This window comes from Diospyros lotus, chromosome 7, assembly GCF_014633365.1.
Source record: "Diospyros lotus cultivar Yz01 chromosome 7, ASM1463336v1, whole genome shotgun sequence".
Classification (NCBI taxonomy): domain Eukaryota; kingdom Viridiplantae; phylum Streptophyta; class Magnoliopsida; order Ericales; family Ebenaceae; genus Diospyros; species Diospyros lotus.
In genome coordinates this window covers 31,323,415-31,342,748 of record NC_068344.1, presented here as the reverse complement: position 1 = coordinate 31,342,748, position 19,334 = coordinate 31,323,415, and the positions used below count along the sequence as shown (strand labels likewise).

The 19,334-nt window shown below is 35.8% G+C and overlaps 3 protein-coding genes across 3 annotated transcripts; all 3 read right to left on the bottom strand.

The window, feature by feature from the left end:
* Positions 1-1,030: 1,030 nt before the first annotated feature.
* Positions 1,031-3,145, bottom strand: LOC127806019 (class V chitinase-like). The gene is made up of 2 exons (XM_052342964.1): positions 2,028-3,145; positions 1,031-1,360 (listed from the first exon to the last, which is right to left on the bottom strand). The coding sequence occupies exons 1-2, from the start codon at positions 3,103-3,105 to the stop codon at positions 1,338-1,340; spliced, it is 1,101 nt and encodes a 366-aa protein (XP_052198924.1). The 5' UTR covers positions 3,106-3,145; the 3' UTR covers positions 1,031-1,337.
* An 8,030-nt stretch (positions 3,146-11,175) lies between these two features.
* Positions 11,176-11,844, bottom strand: LOC127805666 (uncharacterized). Its single transcript, XM_052342421.1, has one exon. It carries the CDS (start codon positions 11,842-11,844, stop codon positions 11,176-11,178), a length of 669 nt encoding a protein of 222 aa, XP_052198381.1.
* A 3,419-nt stretch (positions 11,845-15,263) lies between these two features.
* On the bottom strand, positions 15,264-17,277 carry LOC127806018 (class V chitinase-like). The gene is made up of 2 exons (XM_052342963.1): positions 16,121-17,277; positions 15,264-15,536 (listed from the first exon to the last, which is right to left on the bottom strand). The coding sequence occupies exons 1-2, from the start codon at positions 17,202-17,204 to the stop codon at positions 15,514-15,516; spliced, it is 1,107 nt and encodes a 368-aa protein (XP_052198923.1). The 5' UTR covers positions 17,205-17,277; the 3' UTR covers positions 15,264-15,513.
* Between the last annotated feature and the right edge of the window lie 2,057 nt (positions 17,278-19,334).

The window sequence follows — 19,334 nt, the reverse complement described above, 5'->3', positions numbered from 1 at the left end:
AAAAAGGAGTAGTAGCCAAGTTAGGGCTGGATTTTCTAGGACACATATTTTCTGGATTTATAAGAAGAATTTGTATCATCCAATGTTGTATCAGTGAAGTCTATCTATATATGCGTTTGCCTTCTTGGTTCAAAAAGTGAAATCGCTCACCCCGAGCGCCCCCACACCCGGCCCGACAGGACATGGGGGGTTAATCATGGTGATCCAACCAGATACAACGGCTATCCAAAGAATCATGCTACTTGTACATTATTTTTATACATCTTGAGCTACATAAAAAAGTATTATGACTAAAATACCCCTCGCTTTCATGTGCATCACACGCCTCTATGCGCCTCATGAGAGACTTTTTTGTCATTGATACACCTTTATGTAGTTCAAAGTATACACAAAAATGTACCAATAATATTTTTCCTATAAAAAATGGACAACTGGAAACAACCCTACATCACATGTATGGTTGCCAACATTGATTAATTTGGGTGCCCTCTCTCTCATCTGGGGATGAAAATGAAACTGTTGTTTTCCTTGAGCCTTCTATGATTTTAGACATCATTTGCTTGTGGGTTTTCGTATTAATGTTTCATATTGAATATTATATTGCTTCAAAACTCCAAAGTGTCTCTCTATGATTGCTTGCATGATTTATCAAGTTTTAAAAATATGATGACACCTCCAAAGTTCTGAAAAAATCTTAAATAATCAAGAGAGAACTACTTTAGAGTGTCTCTTCTCATTTTTAGGCATCCATAAATATTATATATCAAGAAGCATAGAAGAACACCAATCATAACGTCATCCTATTTTAATAGAAGGTAGGACTCAAATCTCTAATTATGTCATATCATGACTCTTTATAATTGATTATTATTAGCATTCTATAATTTTTTTTTTTTTACTTCTCTCTAACAATAATAAAAATCGCCTTCCAATATCCGACTATGTTAAAAAGTATGAGAAGATTAGTATGATTATCATGCAACAAGAACTAAGCCAATAATTGCACAATTAATTAAGATATAAGAGAATCACTTGAACAAACCATATAATACCTTTTTGTTTTTGGTTACCAATTAAATCCTCTATTTTAAAACATTTATTTATGATGAACGTTTCTTTTTTTTTTTCTCTCCTGAAACGTCGCAGTCCATAGAACAAGTCAATTGAATTAATAATATTTTCATATCATTGTCGAAATTATGTAGCATATTGCTGTGCATTAGAACGATGGGGACAAAAACTTTATTTTATTCAGCTTTTTCAGTATAATAAGGCTTTTTATATTAAAGGGCCTTCTTATTCTGATTAATCTCTATATATGATCACATTTATGGCTTTCATGCTCCCCATGCTTTCTGGGCTGCAAGAAAATTAAAAACCCATGTCAGCGTAACAAGATTAAATTGATCTAAGCAAAATTAAACAAAAAATCAGAAAAATCATAATAAAAAGTCATACAAAAATATTTACGCATGGACAACAGTAATTATTAATTAATTCTTTTGTTTACTCTGCATTCCTCGTTATTAAAATTATACTTATGGAGAAGGTGTAAAGAATAGATTACACATCACACAGAAAATAAGAAAAAAATAACACAAATGTAATGTGATTTGGTTTCTAAATAAACTCACCTCCATAATATCACAATAATAAGATAAATGTATTCAATCAATCAACATGCAGTTTTTGAAAGAAAAGAACTAGAAAAGCCCTCCAAAAAGATTTTAATTATATATACACAAAATTGAAAACTCTCCTAATGCTTAAAACACCAGATAATTAGCTATCTTCTCCCTTAAATGACACTGGTTATCAGGTCACGGTATAGTCGTTGGACATACAACTTCAATAATTTAGTTGTAATCTCTATAAAATTCCTAACTACCAAGCTATGGTCACTCGGCATTATACCTGCTTTGATTTTTTTATGCACACAGATTTAATTTTCCTAAAACTACCTAACCGGTCCAATTTAGAATTAGAGGAGTTAGATATGTAACAAGTGGATTTTGATGAGAACTAACCTTCTTTAGAAAGTGTCCAGTCGTCATCATCCTGTGCAACATGCCAAGCAAAGTAACCAAGCAAACCCTTTTGCTTAGCGTAAGAAGCCTTGGTGGAAATAGTCCCGGCACCATCGTACCCTATCCAAGTTGTCCCAGAATAGCAATAGTTCGTGACAATGGTCTCATCGTAAACATCCGTGGCACTGTTCAGAACGGCCTTGATTTCGTCGAACCTCATGACCCCTTTATCGGCGCCAACTGCACCGCTGGCCGGAGCCTCAAGGCCATGATTATTAGCATCCTGCAGCCTCCAAGCAAACCCAAAATATGGCAACCCAAGAACCAGCTTCTTCTGGCTCAAACCAGCCTTAATCCAATCTGCAACCCCATCATCACAACTGATATGATCATCTCCTGCTGGATCATACAATGCAGCGTGAGATTTTGTCACTGAAGACCTGGTAGGATCATAGAACTCATAAGCCATCAAGTTGATCCAATCCAATCCATTTGCTATGGAATCAATATCATAATCCACTCCATTAACCTTTGGTTTATAGAAAACAGCTGCTGTGAGAAGCAAGGCCGGTTTTCCAGTGGCCTGAGCGTCGGCGGCCACGGCAGCACGCCACTCGTTGAAAAGCAGCTTGAGGTTGGCCGTTTGGGCGGCGGTTTCTGGGTACTCCCAGTCGAGGTCCAGGCCGTGGAACCCATATTTTCTGGCTAGTGATATTGAAGAATCGATGAAGCTTTTCCTGGAACTTTCTTGGCTGGCCATGGAAGCATAGTCGGCATTGTTGGCCTTTCCACCGCCAATGGAGAGAAGGGTTTTGACATTAGGGTTATTGAGCTGGACTATTTGGGTGAATTGCGAGAATGGGCCGGAGTTTGCGGGTGAATCGATGACTTGGTTTGTGCTGGCATCAAGATCGGCGAAAGCGCAGAAGAGGTGGGTGAACAAAGTGGAGTCTATGGCTTTGGCTTCGATCCCACTGCCTGGAAACCAGTAAGCCGATCGAACTGCATCTTGGCCTGCTGAGACATGATTTTGGATTAGAAGAAGAGAGAAGAAGATATGAAGAGTCTTGGAAGCCATTGAAGATGATCTTCTTTGTTGCAACTGTCATTGTAAGCACTGCAGCAGAACCTCAAATACAGGCTTTAATTGCTCCCAGTTTTCTTGGTTTTGACTCTTCTTTTCTCGGAAAGATTTTTTTAACTAATAATAAATGTTTTAATCAATCCTAATTTTAAAAAACTAATTCCCTGAACAAGCCCATCAATTGAATTATTTCATATGAAATTAATTACAATTGTTACCGTGATATTGTTGACTAGGGGGTTGATTATGCACTCAACTGAAAAGCTAGCCGTGGCTGAGTTGGATGATGAAGTGATGATTTTGTCCTTTTCATCAATTCTAGTATCATCTTGATCTCTTGACAGTTTCGTGCAGGGCAAAGCCTCTTTTGACGGCCACAGAGGATAAGGATGACATCCATCAATGGTCGATTTTCTCGAATAATGAATTATGGGTGGGAAAAAAAACTAACATAATTCCATCATTGAAATAAATAGAAGAAGAAGAAGAAAAGTGACCTATGTAATTGCATGCATGTGCGCCAATTGTCCATTAATTGTTTGGTCCAATACGTAAGCTTGAATTGGTCTTAATTTGATGATGAAAAGAATGCACATCAATGTCTTCCGACATGTGTTGAGATTTCTCCACAAAGTGGTCCATCCCCGTCCACAACGCCAAACAAAGAAGCCGACATGATGGAGTCTTCAATATTTTGGCCGTTCATAAGTTAGATTCTTTTTGTATATATGCATTCACTGTCCACACACCCCTAATTTCATACGAGTAGCTAGTTTTTTACTTTAAGCATATTATTTAATTTTTTTAATCTAAATATCTTTTATTACTGCTAAATGAGGTACTTGTCATGTTTAAATAATATCAAAGTACTCAACTTGTAATCTTAGGCGCATATTCTTGAGAGGAATTCGGACTACTGGCTCAAAACCCTAGCGGGTTATTTTATTGACAAAAAGTTGCCCTTTCCAGTGGTTCAATCGATTGCATTCAAGATTGGGAACCATTATGGCCTTGTTGAGGTAATATCCAATAATTGTGCATTTTATTTACTTCGTTTTGACATTCAAGATCACATGTTAGGTGTGTCTGGCCCATGGCATTTTGTGAGTGAGCCTTTATTCCTAAAATGTTGGGAACCTAAGTCTTACACAAGAGTCCTATATGTCTATTCCTATTGGGTTAAAATTTATAAATCCTATATGTCTATTCCTATTGGGTTAAAATTTATAATATTCCTCTGGACGAATGATCAATTGAGGGTGTTGAAGTGATTGTCAGTGGGTTGGGTAGGCCTCTTCATGCTGATCCAATGGCAGAGGATTACTCGCTAGGGTCTGCATGAAAATGCATCTGACTTCAATTTTTTTGAGATATATTAATCTAGATCAGGGTTTGAATGATTTCATAGGTGAGCCTAAGATTACTTGTCTACTCGTAAAATATCAATGATTTCCACTTGCGTGTACTCACTATAAGGTGTTTAGTCATACTGTTTTTCAATGTCCTAAGTCTCCTAATCTAGTTCAGGTTGTGTCAAACATAGCCTATTCCCACATCTGGTCAAGGACAAGGGGCTGACCTTATGAATCATAAAGGGGAGGGCCTTGAGGGTGTTAAGATTAAGGACATGTGGAAGCCCATGAATAATTCTCGTCGGGCTTCTTCACCTATGTCATTGTGTGCGATTGCAAAGTATGCTTCTCAAGCTAGCCCTATCAACTCTTCTAAGGTGGGTCAGTTGATGGAAAATTGGTTTTGCTCCCTCATGGAGGAGGATATAGTCATTCCTTCTTCTAGGGATTTGTGTTTTCCCGTGGAAGAATGATGTCTTGTAGAGAAAAGGATGGCTATTGAAAATAGGGGTAAACGGGATCATGTTGAGGAGAAGGATTTTTCATCTGACTTTGTTCTTGTGAAGTTCAAAGCCAAGTTGAAGAAGGAACGGAAGAAGAAGGATGCACTAGAAAGGGCTAAACAAAACTCAGATGCAGTTGGGCTCGTGCACACAAACTCAGCATGATGTCGCGCTCCAATTTCACTTCCTTGTGTTGTGAGTCTTTGTTCTATCTTTTGTCTCATTCTTGTTGGGTTGGTTTGCTAGTTGTTGTTGTGGTCTTTCTTTCTTTGCTTGCTCAATATATGCCCTAACGAAAATTGTATTTGCTTGGTGTTTTATTATTAATATATTCTTATTTAATGAAAAAAATTATTGTATATATTATCTTTAACATAATATATATATCTAATTGTTTTGGTATTAAGGTAATATTATACAAATATAATCATTATACAGAATTATATTATTTAATAATATCAACCCCTATTGTGATTTATACTTGTAAAAATATTGCTACCACATCTTGCAGGACTTTAACCCCTCGTATTTATGTTTATACTAATGATAAATTATTCAAAATATCCATCAAATATAGATATTGAGTGATTGAAATCATCATTTGAAGTAAAATGGTGTCATTTCACCCTACGTGAATGATAATTTTAATCACTTCACCCCTGTATTAGACCTTCCTTCTAAACAAATTATGGATTTCTTATATTTATTTTAATTCTCAAATAGAATAGGGTAATTTATAGCTTTTTCTAAGGCAGTATTCTTGATATTAAAAGTACTCAAATTTCAGTCTAGAATTGATGGGACCAGAGCCGGCTCAACACATTTTGGGGACTTAAGCAAAAAAATAAATAAAATTGGAAAACTGCTTATGGTTTTCCGAAGGGATGGAAAGCTGGTATGTGGAAGAGTTGAGGTCTGCGTAGGCACACATGAGGTGAGTGAAGAGAGCAGAGTTTATGTCGGAAACGGGGAATCCGCTGACGTTATACCAGTAACCAACTTTGATCCATTTCTGTGCACTTGAAGATGGTAAGTTGCAGGGAATTAGGAGGATGAGGAAGAGGGTGATAGATGTCAATGCCATTGCCATTGAAGAGTTGTATTCTGCTAGCCGAAACATACATATATATATTCACAAATCAAATTTGATTATTTGTGGGTAATTGTTTAAAAATACGTTATGCGACATTAAGACACATTAAATAACAGAGACTGGTGGTCAAATTGTTTGTTTTATAGTGTCGGTGAGAATTCGCACACATGATACCTTTTCACTCGATTTTCAACTCTGCATTCAAATTTCCAATCATTAAAAATAAATAGAAGAAGAAGAAAAGTGAGCTATGTAATTGCATATGCATATCCGCTAATTGCGCTTTAATTGTTTGGTCCAATACGTAAGCTTGAATTGGTCTTAATTTGATGATGATAAGAATGCACATCAATGTCTTCCGACATGCGTTGAGATTTCTCCACAAAGGGGTCCATTAGATGCCCCCGTCCACAATGCCAAACAAAGAAGCTGACATGATGGAGTCTTCAATATTTTGGCCGTTCACAAGGTAAATTCTTTTAATATATATATATATATATATATATGCATTCAGTGTCCACACACCCCGAGAGCCTAATGTTATGTACAAGAAGAGACTTTAAAGAAGTTAGTATATATATCAAGAATGGTAAGGAAGGAAACATCACCAGTTTGATACCTTTTGAATTAAATGTGAATAAAGAACTCTCGAATTAAGTATACTTAAATTAGGGTAACTTAAAGATGGGTGACCCCTAGAAAGTTTGCATAGGCCCATTATGATAAGTTGATCTGATTCTTCCTATCACTCAATACAAAATGTTACAATCAAAATATATTCCCTATCCACTGTAAGCTCACGTCCAACCCTCCCATTCAATCGAAAGGAACACCCATAATTCATTCCTATTATAACCTTCTTTAATTGAACACCAACGTAACATAATGAATAATCAATGTTCATTTAACTGTTACAGCGTATAATATTTAATCTCCATTCCAATGGTCATCTCCATTTTTCTAACATTTTTTTATTGTCAGAATTGTTGGTCTTTAGTCTTTAAATACCAATTTCTAGGGATTTTTTTTTACATTAATATTTAAATAGTGATTTTTTTATCTTTCTTTTTTTATGATATGGTTGCATTACATGAAAAATACACAGTCAAAACCCAGAAAATAATAATTCACATGAAACACATGTATACTTGAGCACTTTTTTATATGGATTGGGAATACGATTTCAAATAAAATTTAAAGAGTTGTAGGTTAATTCTCACAATGCATCTAAAACTATTAACACAATTATATACATTGTGTTAATTATAACCTTCTTATTTCATGTGTGGTTTTGATTAAAATTGCTTCATTAATTGTAACACTATTTTTTGATGTGCTTAATTATTTTCACGCAGTCACTCATTTGGACTATTGCTTGAATTAACTATAAAGCAAAAAAAAGAATTTCTTCTTGTGTTCTTTAGGCGCAATGCAAGCCAATAATACTTTGTGTTGTGGTTGATTAAGAGAGTTTACGAAAATGTGATTTTTTATACATTGGATGGGGCCCGGGGGAATATATAGAAGGGGCATTTATATATAGATAATAAATGAGATAGAGAGAATAAATAAATGAAAAGAAATCCAGATGTGTGTTAGGTGGTGTAGGCAAAAAAGTACCTAACTCACAAAGAAAATCAAAGTTACTGGAAAGACACAAAATTTAATTTAACTGAGAAACACTTTAAGTACATAGAAAACTCAGCAAACAAACTGCAACGTTGCCCATGTTCTCATAACTGTTAGACTAAAAATAAACAACTAATAACAAACTCCTAAAAACTTGGTAAAGTTGGCTGTAGCATGTTGCACACTCTCAACCATTATGAAAAACAGTTACTGAGGCATGTAACATAACACTCCTCCTGCATCAGTAGCTGCACACTCCCAACTTTACTCTTAGAAATTCAAATATGCTCCTAGAGAGGGCCTTCGTAAATATATCGGCTAATTGATCAGTTGTATTGTAATATTGCAGACTCACCTCACCATTTTGCTGTACTTCTCTGAGAAAGTATAGCTTGATATTGAAGTGTTTAGTTTTACCATGGAAAACTGGATTATTTGAGATTGCAATTGCTGCTTGATTATCCACAAACACTTTAGTACTCTCCTCCTGCTCCATATGTAAGTCTGTCAGGATTTTCCTTAGCCACAGTGCTTGGTTTACAGCTGCAGTTGCAGCTATGAATTCAGCTTCAGCAGTAGACTGGGCAACTATCTCTTGCTTCTTTGAGCTCCACGAAAACACACCAGATCCAAGAGTAAAACAGTACCCTGAAGTACTTCTCATGTCATCTATGGATCCACCCCAATCACTATCAGAAAATCCATGGAAATGATAATCTTGACCATGATTAAACAAAACTCCATAATCTAGAGTCCCTTTGACATATCTTAGCACACGTTTGGCTGCCTTGTAATGCTCATCGCTGGCACAATGTAGAAATCTTGACAATACACTCACTGCTTGTTGTATGTCTGGTCTGGTTGCAGTGAGATACATCAAACAGCCTATGAGACTCCTATAAACAGCTTCATCAACCTTGTCTATACCATCTTCCTTGTGAAGTCTCTCCTTTTGATTCATAGGAGTACTCATTGATTTGCAATCCTCCATTTGAAATTTCCTCAAAATCTCCTTAGCATATTTTCTTTGACAAATGAAAATTCCTTGCTGATTTTGCCTAATCTCCATTCCAAGAAAATATGCCATTACTCCTAGGTCTGTCATTTCAAAGACTTTCATCATTTCCTGCTTGAACTGCTCAATGAGCATGACATTACTTCCTGTCACTAAGAGATCATCCACATACAAAGAAACAATCAGAGTATCAGCATTAGAGTGCTTAACATAAAGAGTTGACTCACTCAGACTTTTTGCAAAACCAAGACTTAACAAATGCTCATCAATTCTGCTATACCAGGCTCTTGGAGCCTGTTTTAATCCATACAAGGCCTTCTTGAGTAAATAAACCTTGTCTTTCTCCCCTTGCATTATAAATCCCTCAGGTTGCTCAACATATATCTCCTCTTGTAAATAACCATTAAGAAATGCAGATTTTACATCAAGCTGAAACACTTTCCACCTTTTTAGAGCTGCCAATGCCAAGAGCAATCTGATGGTGTCAAGTCGTGAAACAGGAGCGAATGTTTCTGAGAAGTCAACTCCAAACACTTGAGCAAACCCCTTCACTACAAGTCTGGCCTTGTGCTTGTTGATAGAACCATCTGCATTCAATTTGGTTCTAAATACCCATTTGACTCCGATAACATTTTTGTGTTGAGGCCTCTTAACTAGCTTCCAGGTCTGATTTTTTTTAATCATTTTCAGCTCCTCTTGCATTGCAGCTACCCATTTTGGATCTTCTTTTGCTTCACAAAATCCCTTTGGTTCAAACACTGCAACATTGCATCTCTGGTAAACATTAGTGAGCAGCCTGGTTCCTCTAACAGGTGGTTCATCAACTTGTTCACTTTGCTCCAATGGAAAGTCAATAATTTGCTCAGAAATTTGCTTTACTTCTTGTCCTTCCCAACACCATTGTTGCTCTTCCACAAAATGAACATCTCTGCTGACTAGAATCTTACCAGTTTGAGGTTGATAAATTCTGTAAGCTTTAGAGATGTTGCTATAACCAATAAAAATACCAGGTTCTGCTCTCCTATCAAGTTTATCTCTCTTCACCTGAGGCACATGAGTAAAGCAGATACAACCAAAAATTTTTAAATTTTGTAGTGAAGGTTTATAACCATACCATACTTCAAATGGAGTTTTCCCATTGACAGCTTTTGTAGGAAGTCTATTTAGCAGAAACACTGCTGTATTAGCAGCTTCTGCCCATAAGTTTTTTGGAAGTCCTTTCTCATGTAGCAAACATCGAACCATCTCCATTATTGTTCTATTCTTTCTTTCACTCACCCCATTTTGCTGTGGAGTGTAAGGGGTAGTAAGTTGGTGTTCAATTCCAGCTTTTTCACAAAACTGATTAAACTGAGCTGATGTATACTCCTTCCCATTATCAGATCTCAAAATATGAATTTTGCAGCCACTTTGATTTTCAATCCAAGCTTTGAATCTCCAAAAAACTTCTGCAACCTCTGATTTGAATCTTAAAAAATAAATCCAACACATTCTGGTTAGATCATCAATAAAGACAATGTAATATTTACTTCCTTTTAATGATGGCTCTGACTGAGGTCCACAGAGATCAGTGTGGATCAACTGCAACTTCTTTGTTGCTTTCCAAGCTGTCTGTGATAAAGGCATCCTGGTTTGCTTGCCATATTGACACACCTTGCAGCTTGACATTAACAGTTCATTCAGCAGTGGTAGTCCTTGCACAAGATCCATTTTCCTTATTAGCAGCAACGCATTAGAATTGAAGTGTCCCATCTTCTTGTGCCAAAGCTCTACACTGTTGTTTGAACTAAGAAAGACAGCTTGCTCAGCCTCCATCAAGTCTAATGAGAAGCTTTTGCCCCTCATTTTCACTTTGAACAAGTCTTGTCCTGCTGTATCTTTGATTAGACATAATCTGTCCTCAAACAGAACTTTATATCCCTTTTCAAGCAACTGCCCAACACTCAACAAGTTTTGAGTAATTTCAGGTACATAAAGAACATCAGTTATAATTTTAGTACCTGAACTGCTTTCCATTGCAACTGTTCATCTTCCTTTGACAGCAATAAATTCTCCATTACCAATTTTGACTTTGGAGGCAGCAGTTCTATCAAGCTCCTTGAATAATTCCTCATTGTATGTCATATGATTGGTGCATCCACTGTCAATTAACCAGCTCTCACTTGAGTTGCTGGTAGCAAAACAAGTTGCTGCAAATAATTGCTCATCCTCTTGACTTGTAATCTGTGCTTCAACTTGTTGCTGCTGGTTTTTATTTTTGCAAAACTTTGCAATATGACCCAGCTGATTGCATTTATGGCATTTTACATCCGGCCTCCTCCAACACTTATAATGAGGATGATTTCTTCTGCCACAATGTTGACAAGGAGGGTAACTTTGTTTATTATAACCTCCATTGCTACTGCTGTTGTCCGTACCTTTTGTTTGAGCACAGTTGTTGCCTTTTGCTGTCTTTTTCTTCCCTTTGCTACTTTAACCAATTTCAAGCTTGGCCTGCAGAGCTCCCTCAATGGAATCTTCTTGTCTCATGAGTCTTCTTTGCTCTTGAGCCTGTAAAGCATTCAATAATTCTGCCAAGGTAATGCTTGACAGGTTTTTAGTATTTTCCAAAGAGGAAATTGTTGATTCAAATCTTTCTGGGACAGTAACTAGAATTTTCTGAACTATTCTAGAATCAGGAAATTCAGTTCCAAGCAATCTTACCCTATTCACAATGCTGAGAAGTCTGTCCAAATACTCCTTCACAGTATCTGACTCCTTCATCCTTTGCATTTCGAACTCCCTTATCACATTCAGCACTTGCATCCCTTTAACTCTCTCATTGCCTTCATACTCTTTCTTGAGAAAGTCCCAGATCTCCTTTGCTGATTTCAAGGTCATAATTCTGGTAAAGATTGTTGATGATACAGCTGTAAACAGACATGCCTTTGCTTTTGATTTCCTTTCCCTTTTTTCCTTGTGATTCTTGATTTGAGCAAGAGTTGGGTTGTTAGGCAAAGGAGGAATCACATAGTCCTCTTCTATAGCTTCCCAGAGATCACAAGCTTCAAGATATGCCTCCATTCTAACTGCCCATACCTGATAATTCACACCTTCAAACACTGGAGGAGCAGTGGCTGTGAAAGGTGAATCAGAATCCATAATGGGTGTAATAGGGTTGGTTTAGTTTTTGAGTGTGTGGTGTTCCCTCAAACTCTCACAATCCCTCAAGAACTTGACTCTGATACCAATTTGTAGGCAAAAAAGTACCTAACTCACAAAGAAAATCAAAGTTGCTGGAAAGACACATAAAATTTAATTTAACTGAGAAACACTTTAAGTACATAGAAAACTCTGCAAACAAACTGCAACGTTGCCCATGTTCTCATAACTGTTAGACTAAAAATAAACAACTAATAACAAACTCCTAAAAACTTGGTAAAGTTGGCTGTAGCATGTTGCACACTCTCAACCATTATGAAAAACAGTTACTGAGGCATGTAACATAACAGGTGGCCTAACCCCTATTTGTGAACATTATTTTTTTAAGAAATATATATTTACAAGTCCGCTTGTCAACTTCTTCAAGCCGTTAGTTAGTGATTTATACTATTTAAATTTGTTAAAATAAATAAGATAAAATTATATTAAAATAAAATTTAAATCATAATATAAAATTGTTAAGACTGAGAAGTATTTTAAATTTTTTTTAAAATTATTTATTAAGTTTTTTGAAATATATTGAAAGATACATGAATTATTTTTTCTTAAATAATATTTATTAATCAAAATATAAATCGTAAAAAGTGATATATGAAAAATATTATAAGTAAAAGTATTTTCTATTGTATTTATTAAATTTATCTAACAATCTTTAAAAAAAAAGTTACATGACTTTTTATCTAAATTTTTCAGATAAATTTATCTTTTCCCCTCTTTAAATAAATTTATCTTAGTCCTTACAGATAAGAAAAACATAACACGTTTCCTCCAGTGAATTTCAAAAAAATTGACAAATAATTTGGTAAGATTTTTGAAATATTTGCCAGTTTTATCTTAACAATTCTATAATTTGGTCCGAAAAGAATTATAACATATCCTATTCATTTTAACAAACGCTATCTTATTGTAAAATTCAAGATAAACTTATTTAGTGGAGGAAGAAATAAATTTATCTGAACAATTTCAGATAAGAAGTCGTGTGACTTGTTTTCTAAAGGTTATTAGATGAATTTAATAAATATAATAAAAAATACTTTTCTGTAGAATATTTTTCATATCTTATTTTTTTCGGTTCCTATCTTTGTTAACAAATACTATTTTAATAGTAAATAATAAAATGATAACTAAATTATATATATATATTATATTAGAGTATAGGAGAAGGGGAAGATTTATGGAAAAGGTTTTATTGCACAAGAATTTTTTTGAAGGGATTGTTGTATTTTGAGAAGCGGATATCGACAAATTCAAAGCACAAAAGCACATATTTGCTCTTAGGAGATCCAAAAAAATTTCTAAATCTTTAAGACAATAACATGCCCAAAAGAACGGGGCATTACATATGATATAAGAGTATTTGTAATATAATATAATTTAGGGTTATTTGTGATATAAATTAACACTTAAAATAATTTAATGATTATAATTAATCTAAAAAAATTGAATGACTCACAATTAAAAATATCAATATTCCAATGATACCACAGAAATTCCCCTTTTATGATTGATGGGATGTCTTGTCGCTTATTGGATGCTTTATTAACTAATTTTGAAGACTGTCCTCCCAATTACGCCACTAATTGTTCAATTAGGTGAATTTTTTAATTTATTTTAATTAATTAATATTAAATTATTCATGCTCCTTAATCTTATTAAAACCTAATTAAGTAGAGCTTACTAAATTACCTAAGAAAACCTGACCCTGCTAGGATTACTACTTAATTACTTTAACCCCAACTTAGTTTAAGTCTCTCCAACCATGCATGGGTTATCAAATTGGGTTAATTTATTTTAAATTAGGCCACTTCTGTAATTACTATTTAGAGCTTGCAATTAGGTATAGACTTTTAATTCAAGATTGGGCCTAACACCCCCATTAAAGGGTCTTTAAAAACAATTTAAGTCTAATTTAACCTACTCTAATGAGTCAGTTAAATAATATTATATTATTGTAAAAATTATATAACACATACGAAAAATGAATAAACTTTCAAGTTTTTTTAAACCCAAAATAGTTAATTTGTAAAGATATTCATCTTCAATAAAGATGAACAAATGAACTCAAGTCAAATCTAAAATTGATTTATGTTTGATCTAAGTGATTTGATGTGAGCTATTTCATTCATTTGTTCTCATACCCAAATTGAGCTTAGGGTTTTTCTTCAAATGAGAGAAATACAAAAGTAGGGGAATAAAGAAAAACAATGAGTAGAAGCCAAATAAAAAAAAGAAAGAGAGACACCATTGACATTGAATCAATAATTGGACATCTTCAAATATAACCATCCTAGTTGTTATTCTTTTTCCTTCCCCTTCTTCTAATTAGCATTGCCAATTACTCATTGATAGCGATGGGATTTTTGCAACCCCATAGTCGATGAGGTTGGTTAGCCATTATTGCTCTTTCGATCGATTGATCAAGAGAGAGAGATAATCACGATTGTTAGTAACATAATCGATTTCCAGTAATGAGACATAGATGAGAGAAAGCATATCTTGGGTGTTTGCAAAAGATTAATGTTAGTTTTCAAATAGTAAAGAAGAAATTGATATGGAATGGTGTAAATCAAGAGAGGTACGTGTTGTTTTTTAAAATATTCGGATAACTTGTGCTTTTATTTTTTTCAAACTTCACGTTTAAATTGTTAAATTTACTTAATAATTTATCTAATAATTGATTGGAAGAAATTAGTTATTAACATATATGTTAAACAGGTGAACATAAAAGATCATAATCTTATCAGAAATATGGTGCATGATTTGTAGATGATGTGTATAATAAAATTTTCACGAATATTATAATTAATTAAAAATTTATATATAAGTTGACAACTTGGAATCTAAAACTTTAAATAAAATGTGTAATTGTAGGAAATAAATAAGAAAAACTAAAAAAATATAGTTAATGAAAAAAACAATAGATGAAAACCAAAAATTAGAAAAGTGGGAATTTTAGTTAATAAAAAATAACATCTATCAATTGTTAACGTAAAAAAAAATATTTTTCATAAGAAAAAAAAAAAAAACTCAAAAGCTTGACGAGGTTAGAACTTCTTTATAGTATTTTAATAATTATATGTTAGGGTGTGACTTACCTTATCTACCTATAAGTTAAAAAAATATATTTAATAGTTGAAGTTGAGTCTTTTTATTTTTTTAAATATTATTTGTATGAAAAAAATTTGTGTGTAGTGACAATATTACGTTAAATGTTAAAATACTTAAAGTTAAAAACTTATTAATACTTAAAGTTATAATTTATAAAATTTATTATAATATAAACTTAAAATCAATCTTTCTATTACAACCAAACTCAAATTGGCCTAATTTTTATTTAAAAGATATATAAAAAAATTAAATTTTAACTGTTAAATATATATTTTTATTTATACATACATAATAAAAGATACACCTCTGGTGTGTACAAATACAATATTAGAAGACCACAATAACATGGAGACAAAAAAAAAAAAAACTTTATTTTATTCTATGATCCATATCATTTAGCTTTCTAAGTACAAGCCTTGTACAGTAAAAGGCCGTTTATTCTAATTAATTGATCTTCGTGAGCATATATCACGGATACGCGTCTCCCTTTAGCCTTGACTTTCATGCTCCCCATGCTTGTTTGGCTGCAAGAAAATTAAAATCAAAGCCCAAATTAATTAAACCAAAAAAAGAAAAAAAAAATCCGAAACCCCTTGAAGGTGTTGGGGTAAAGATTCAATAAACTTCCTAAAATTTATGTCTTAATAATATGCATGTATAATTACAATAACAATATGATAATAACCACAACATGTTGTGCATTTTTGTTAACCTCTATAAGCTATTACAGTTAATAATTTATACTTCCTTTTAACGTACACGCAATAATTTTTTGTTTAAGCCCCTGTTCTTTTCAAACTTCTATAAACTTACCTTGCAAACAATATTAAATTACAAAATTATGGGGCAGTACTTGTTACAATTTGAACCTTAGCATTCTACCTATATATATGTATATATATATATTGCTGTAACACGCATCTCCTAAATGTTATTATTTCACATAAATTCAATACGTATTATATAAGCGTCAGTAACAATTTTTTTCCATAAAAGAACAGTATTTAATTAGACCTTCTATTTATATAGTTTTTTAAACCTCACAACAGCCACTCTTTTGACTTTATTTATATAACCAAAGTAGATAATAGATAGATTGAGAACTAACCTGCTTTGGAAAGTGCCCAATTTTCATCAGCTGCAACATGCCAAGCAAAGTAACCAAGCAAGCGCTTTTGCTTAGCATAAGAAACCTTGGTGGAAACAGTCCTGGTACCATCGTACCCTATCCAAGTTGTCCCAGAATAGCAATAGTTTGTGACCACTGTCGCATTGTACACAACTGGGGCATTGTTCTGAGTGATGAAATTCCTGATTTGGTTGAACCCCATTGCCCCACTTTCCGGACCCACTGCACCATTGGCCGGTGCATAAAGGCCATGATTATTAGCATTCACCAGCCTCCAGGCATACCCATAAAATGGCAAACCCAGAACCAGCTTCTTTGAGCCCAAACCGGCCTTAATCCAAGCCCCAACCCCATAATCTCCACTGACTTGGCCTGCTGGATCGTACAATGCAGCGTGAGAATTTGTCACCTGAGACCTAGTTGGATCGTAGAAGTCATAAGCCATCAAGTTGATCCAGTCTAGTCCATTTGCTATAGCTTGAATTGGATAATCCACTCCATTCACCCTAGGCGCATAGTAAACAGCTGCAGTCAGAAGCAAAGCCGGTTTTCCTGTGGCTTTTGCGTCGGCGGCCACCGCCGCCCGCCACTCATTGAAGAGAAGCCGGAGGTTAGACATGTGAGCAGCAGTTTCTGGGTACTCCCAGTCAAGGTCCAGGCCATGGAACCCATAATTCCTGGCTAGTTTTATTGAGGAATCAATGAAACTTTTCCTGGAGCTGGCTTGGCTGGCCATGGAGGCGAAGGCGGTTGTATCAGAATTTCCACCGCCGATGGACAAAAGGGTTTTGACATTAGGGTTCTTTTGCTGGACAGTTTGGGTGAATTGTGAGAAAGGGCCAGAGTTTGAGGATGAAACAGTGACTTGGTTTGAGTTGGCATCAAGATCGGCAAAAGCGCAGAAGAGGTGAGTGAACAAAGTGGAGTCTATGTCTTCGGCTTCAATCCCACTGTCTGGAAACCAATAGGCAGATTGAACTGCACTTTGGCCTGCCGAGAAGTGAAGTTGGAGAAACAAAACAGAGCAGAATAAGGAAAACATCTGAAGAGTCTTGGAAGCCATTGAAGAGGAGGTAATGAAGTTTTCTCACTTTGTCATAAATGCTTTGGGATATGTAACTTGACATCGCTAACCATGGATGTGGTCATAGTTATAGAATGAATGGATAAAGATCTTTTGACAATATCGCACCTTGACTATTGTATATCAATCCTAGGTTGGACGACTTATCTTACATTTTTAGGCAAAGGCTTTTTAGGTGTACCGGCCATAGGATGATGTACTAATAAAAGGTGACGATTTATGAACGTGGTTGGTTTTCTGCATCAAATTAATGATCAATTGGGCAGTCCTTGATGAACGAACGATCCAGAATTATCTGTGTGTGGCAATTGTGTTTGTTTGGTCAAATATGTCATGCTCCAATTGGTGATAATGATGTTAAGAAGCTAGCTATGATCTCTGTTTCTTATCCAACATGGGCTTAGATTAATCTCTATATAAATTTGGTCTGCGTAGTTGCCCAGTCAACCATTCCGCCAAATTAAACAAGGTAACTAACACGCTATCTTTTTAACTGAAATGCTGCATGAATGTCTCCCCCTCCCGTTGAAAGGTCTCCATTTACATGGAAGCTAATTAGAACCGATGATGCGGAGCCGATCGCCTTCTTCTGTCTCGGACCAAGTACCTGCAAAAAGGGTGGGGACTTGCTCCCCGTGATCCCTCCGATGCTCAAGTCAGTTCATAGGGTTTTTGAGGAGTATAATAGTAATGGAAAAATAATATATGAGTCCCTTAGGAGTCAGATCCTCATACCTGTAGAGGTTGCCCTCTATTTATAGATGTCCCGCGGCCTTTCCTTTAGGAGATAAGATATATTTCAAAAAGAGAGGTTGATCCCCTTTCCATGGGGAGAAAAGATAATCTTCCCTAATAGAGATAATTCTTGGGATATTTAAAGATATCATTGGTTGACTTAATCTTCTTCTTTATCTCTTTCCAGTTCAAAATCATAATAAAGATTATAAAGATAAGCGGAGCTCCTAAGTCTTGACACGTGGCGATCGCCCATTGGCCTTTACTAGCACACATGTCTCCAAGTTAATAGTAACCTCTAGGGGTAGCATAGTAAAATTGCCCCCCTATAAATATTCCCTCATCACTTGCCCCCCACTCCTTGAGCTGATCGAGCGAGGAGTTTGAGCAGCTGAAGGAGTAGTCATCATTGTTTTTCTGAGCCTCTGTAAAAAAGTTCTACTAAAAGTTGGGTTAGCAGTCTCGAATGCTGAATTCGCTTTTCAAGTCTCCCAGTGCCCTTTCACTCTTCCCATGCAGAATGTGATTAGGTCGCTCGAGGTGATAGAGACGTTCGGGGATTTTCCTATAATAGAAAAGGGGTCAGCTCTTAAATTAGTACATATATATATTTTTATTGTTATTTTTGGCCTAGGGCCGAGGCTATGCTAGTCAAGGCCGCATTCCTCATCTTCGAGGGCCGCTGGCTGAGGTTATGGTGGCCGAGGCCGCTTGCCTTATCTTCGAGGCCGCTGGCCAAGGCTGTGTGCCTTGTCTTCTGGGGCCACTGGCCGAGGCTGTGGTGGCCGAGGCCACGTGCCTAACCTTCGGGGTTGCTGGCCGAGGCTGCGTGCCTAGTCTTCGAGGGCCGCTGGCTGAGGTTGTGGGGGCCGAGGCCGCTTGCCTTATCTTCGAGGCCGTTTGGCTGGGGCTATGGTCCGCTTTGATCTTCATTTGATGAAGGTTCGTAGCCTTCGAACTGATGCCTTTTGGTCTTCACTTGGCGGAGGTTCGTAGCCTCCGAACTGGTGCCTTAATTAGTAGGGGTGGTCCCCTTTGGTCTTCATTTGGTGGAGGTTCGTAGCCTCCGAACTGGTACCTTAATTAGTAGGGGTGGTCCCCTTTGATCTTCATCTGGCGGAGGTTCGTAGCCTCCGAGCTGGTGCCTTAATTAGTAGGGGTGGTCCCCTTTGGTCTTCATTTGGCGGAGGTTCGTAGCCTCCGAACTGGTACCTTAATTAGTAGGGGTGGTCCCCTTTGGTCTTCATTTGGTGGAGGTTCGTAGCCTCCGAACTGGTGCCTTAATTAGTAGGGGTGGTCCCCTTTGAACCTTCGATTTTGAGTTGTCAAGAGTTCGAGGATCATAAGTGATCATTTGTTTTTGAGTGTTCGGGG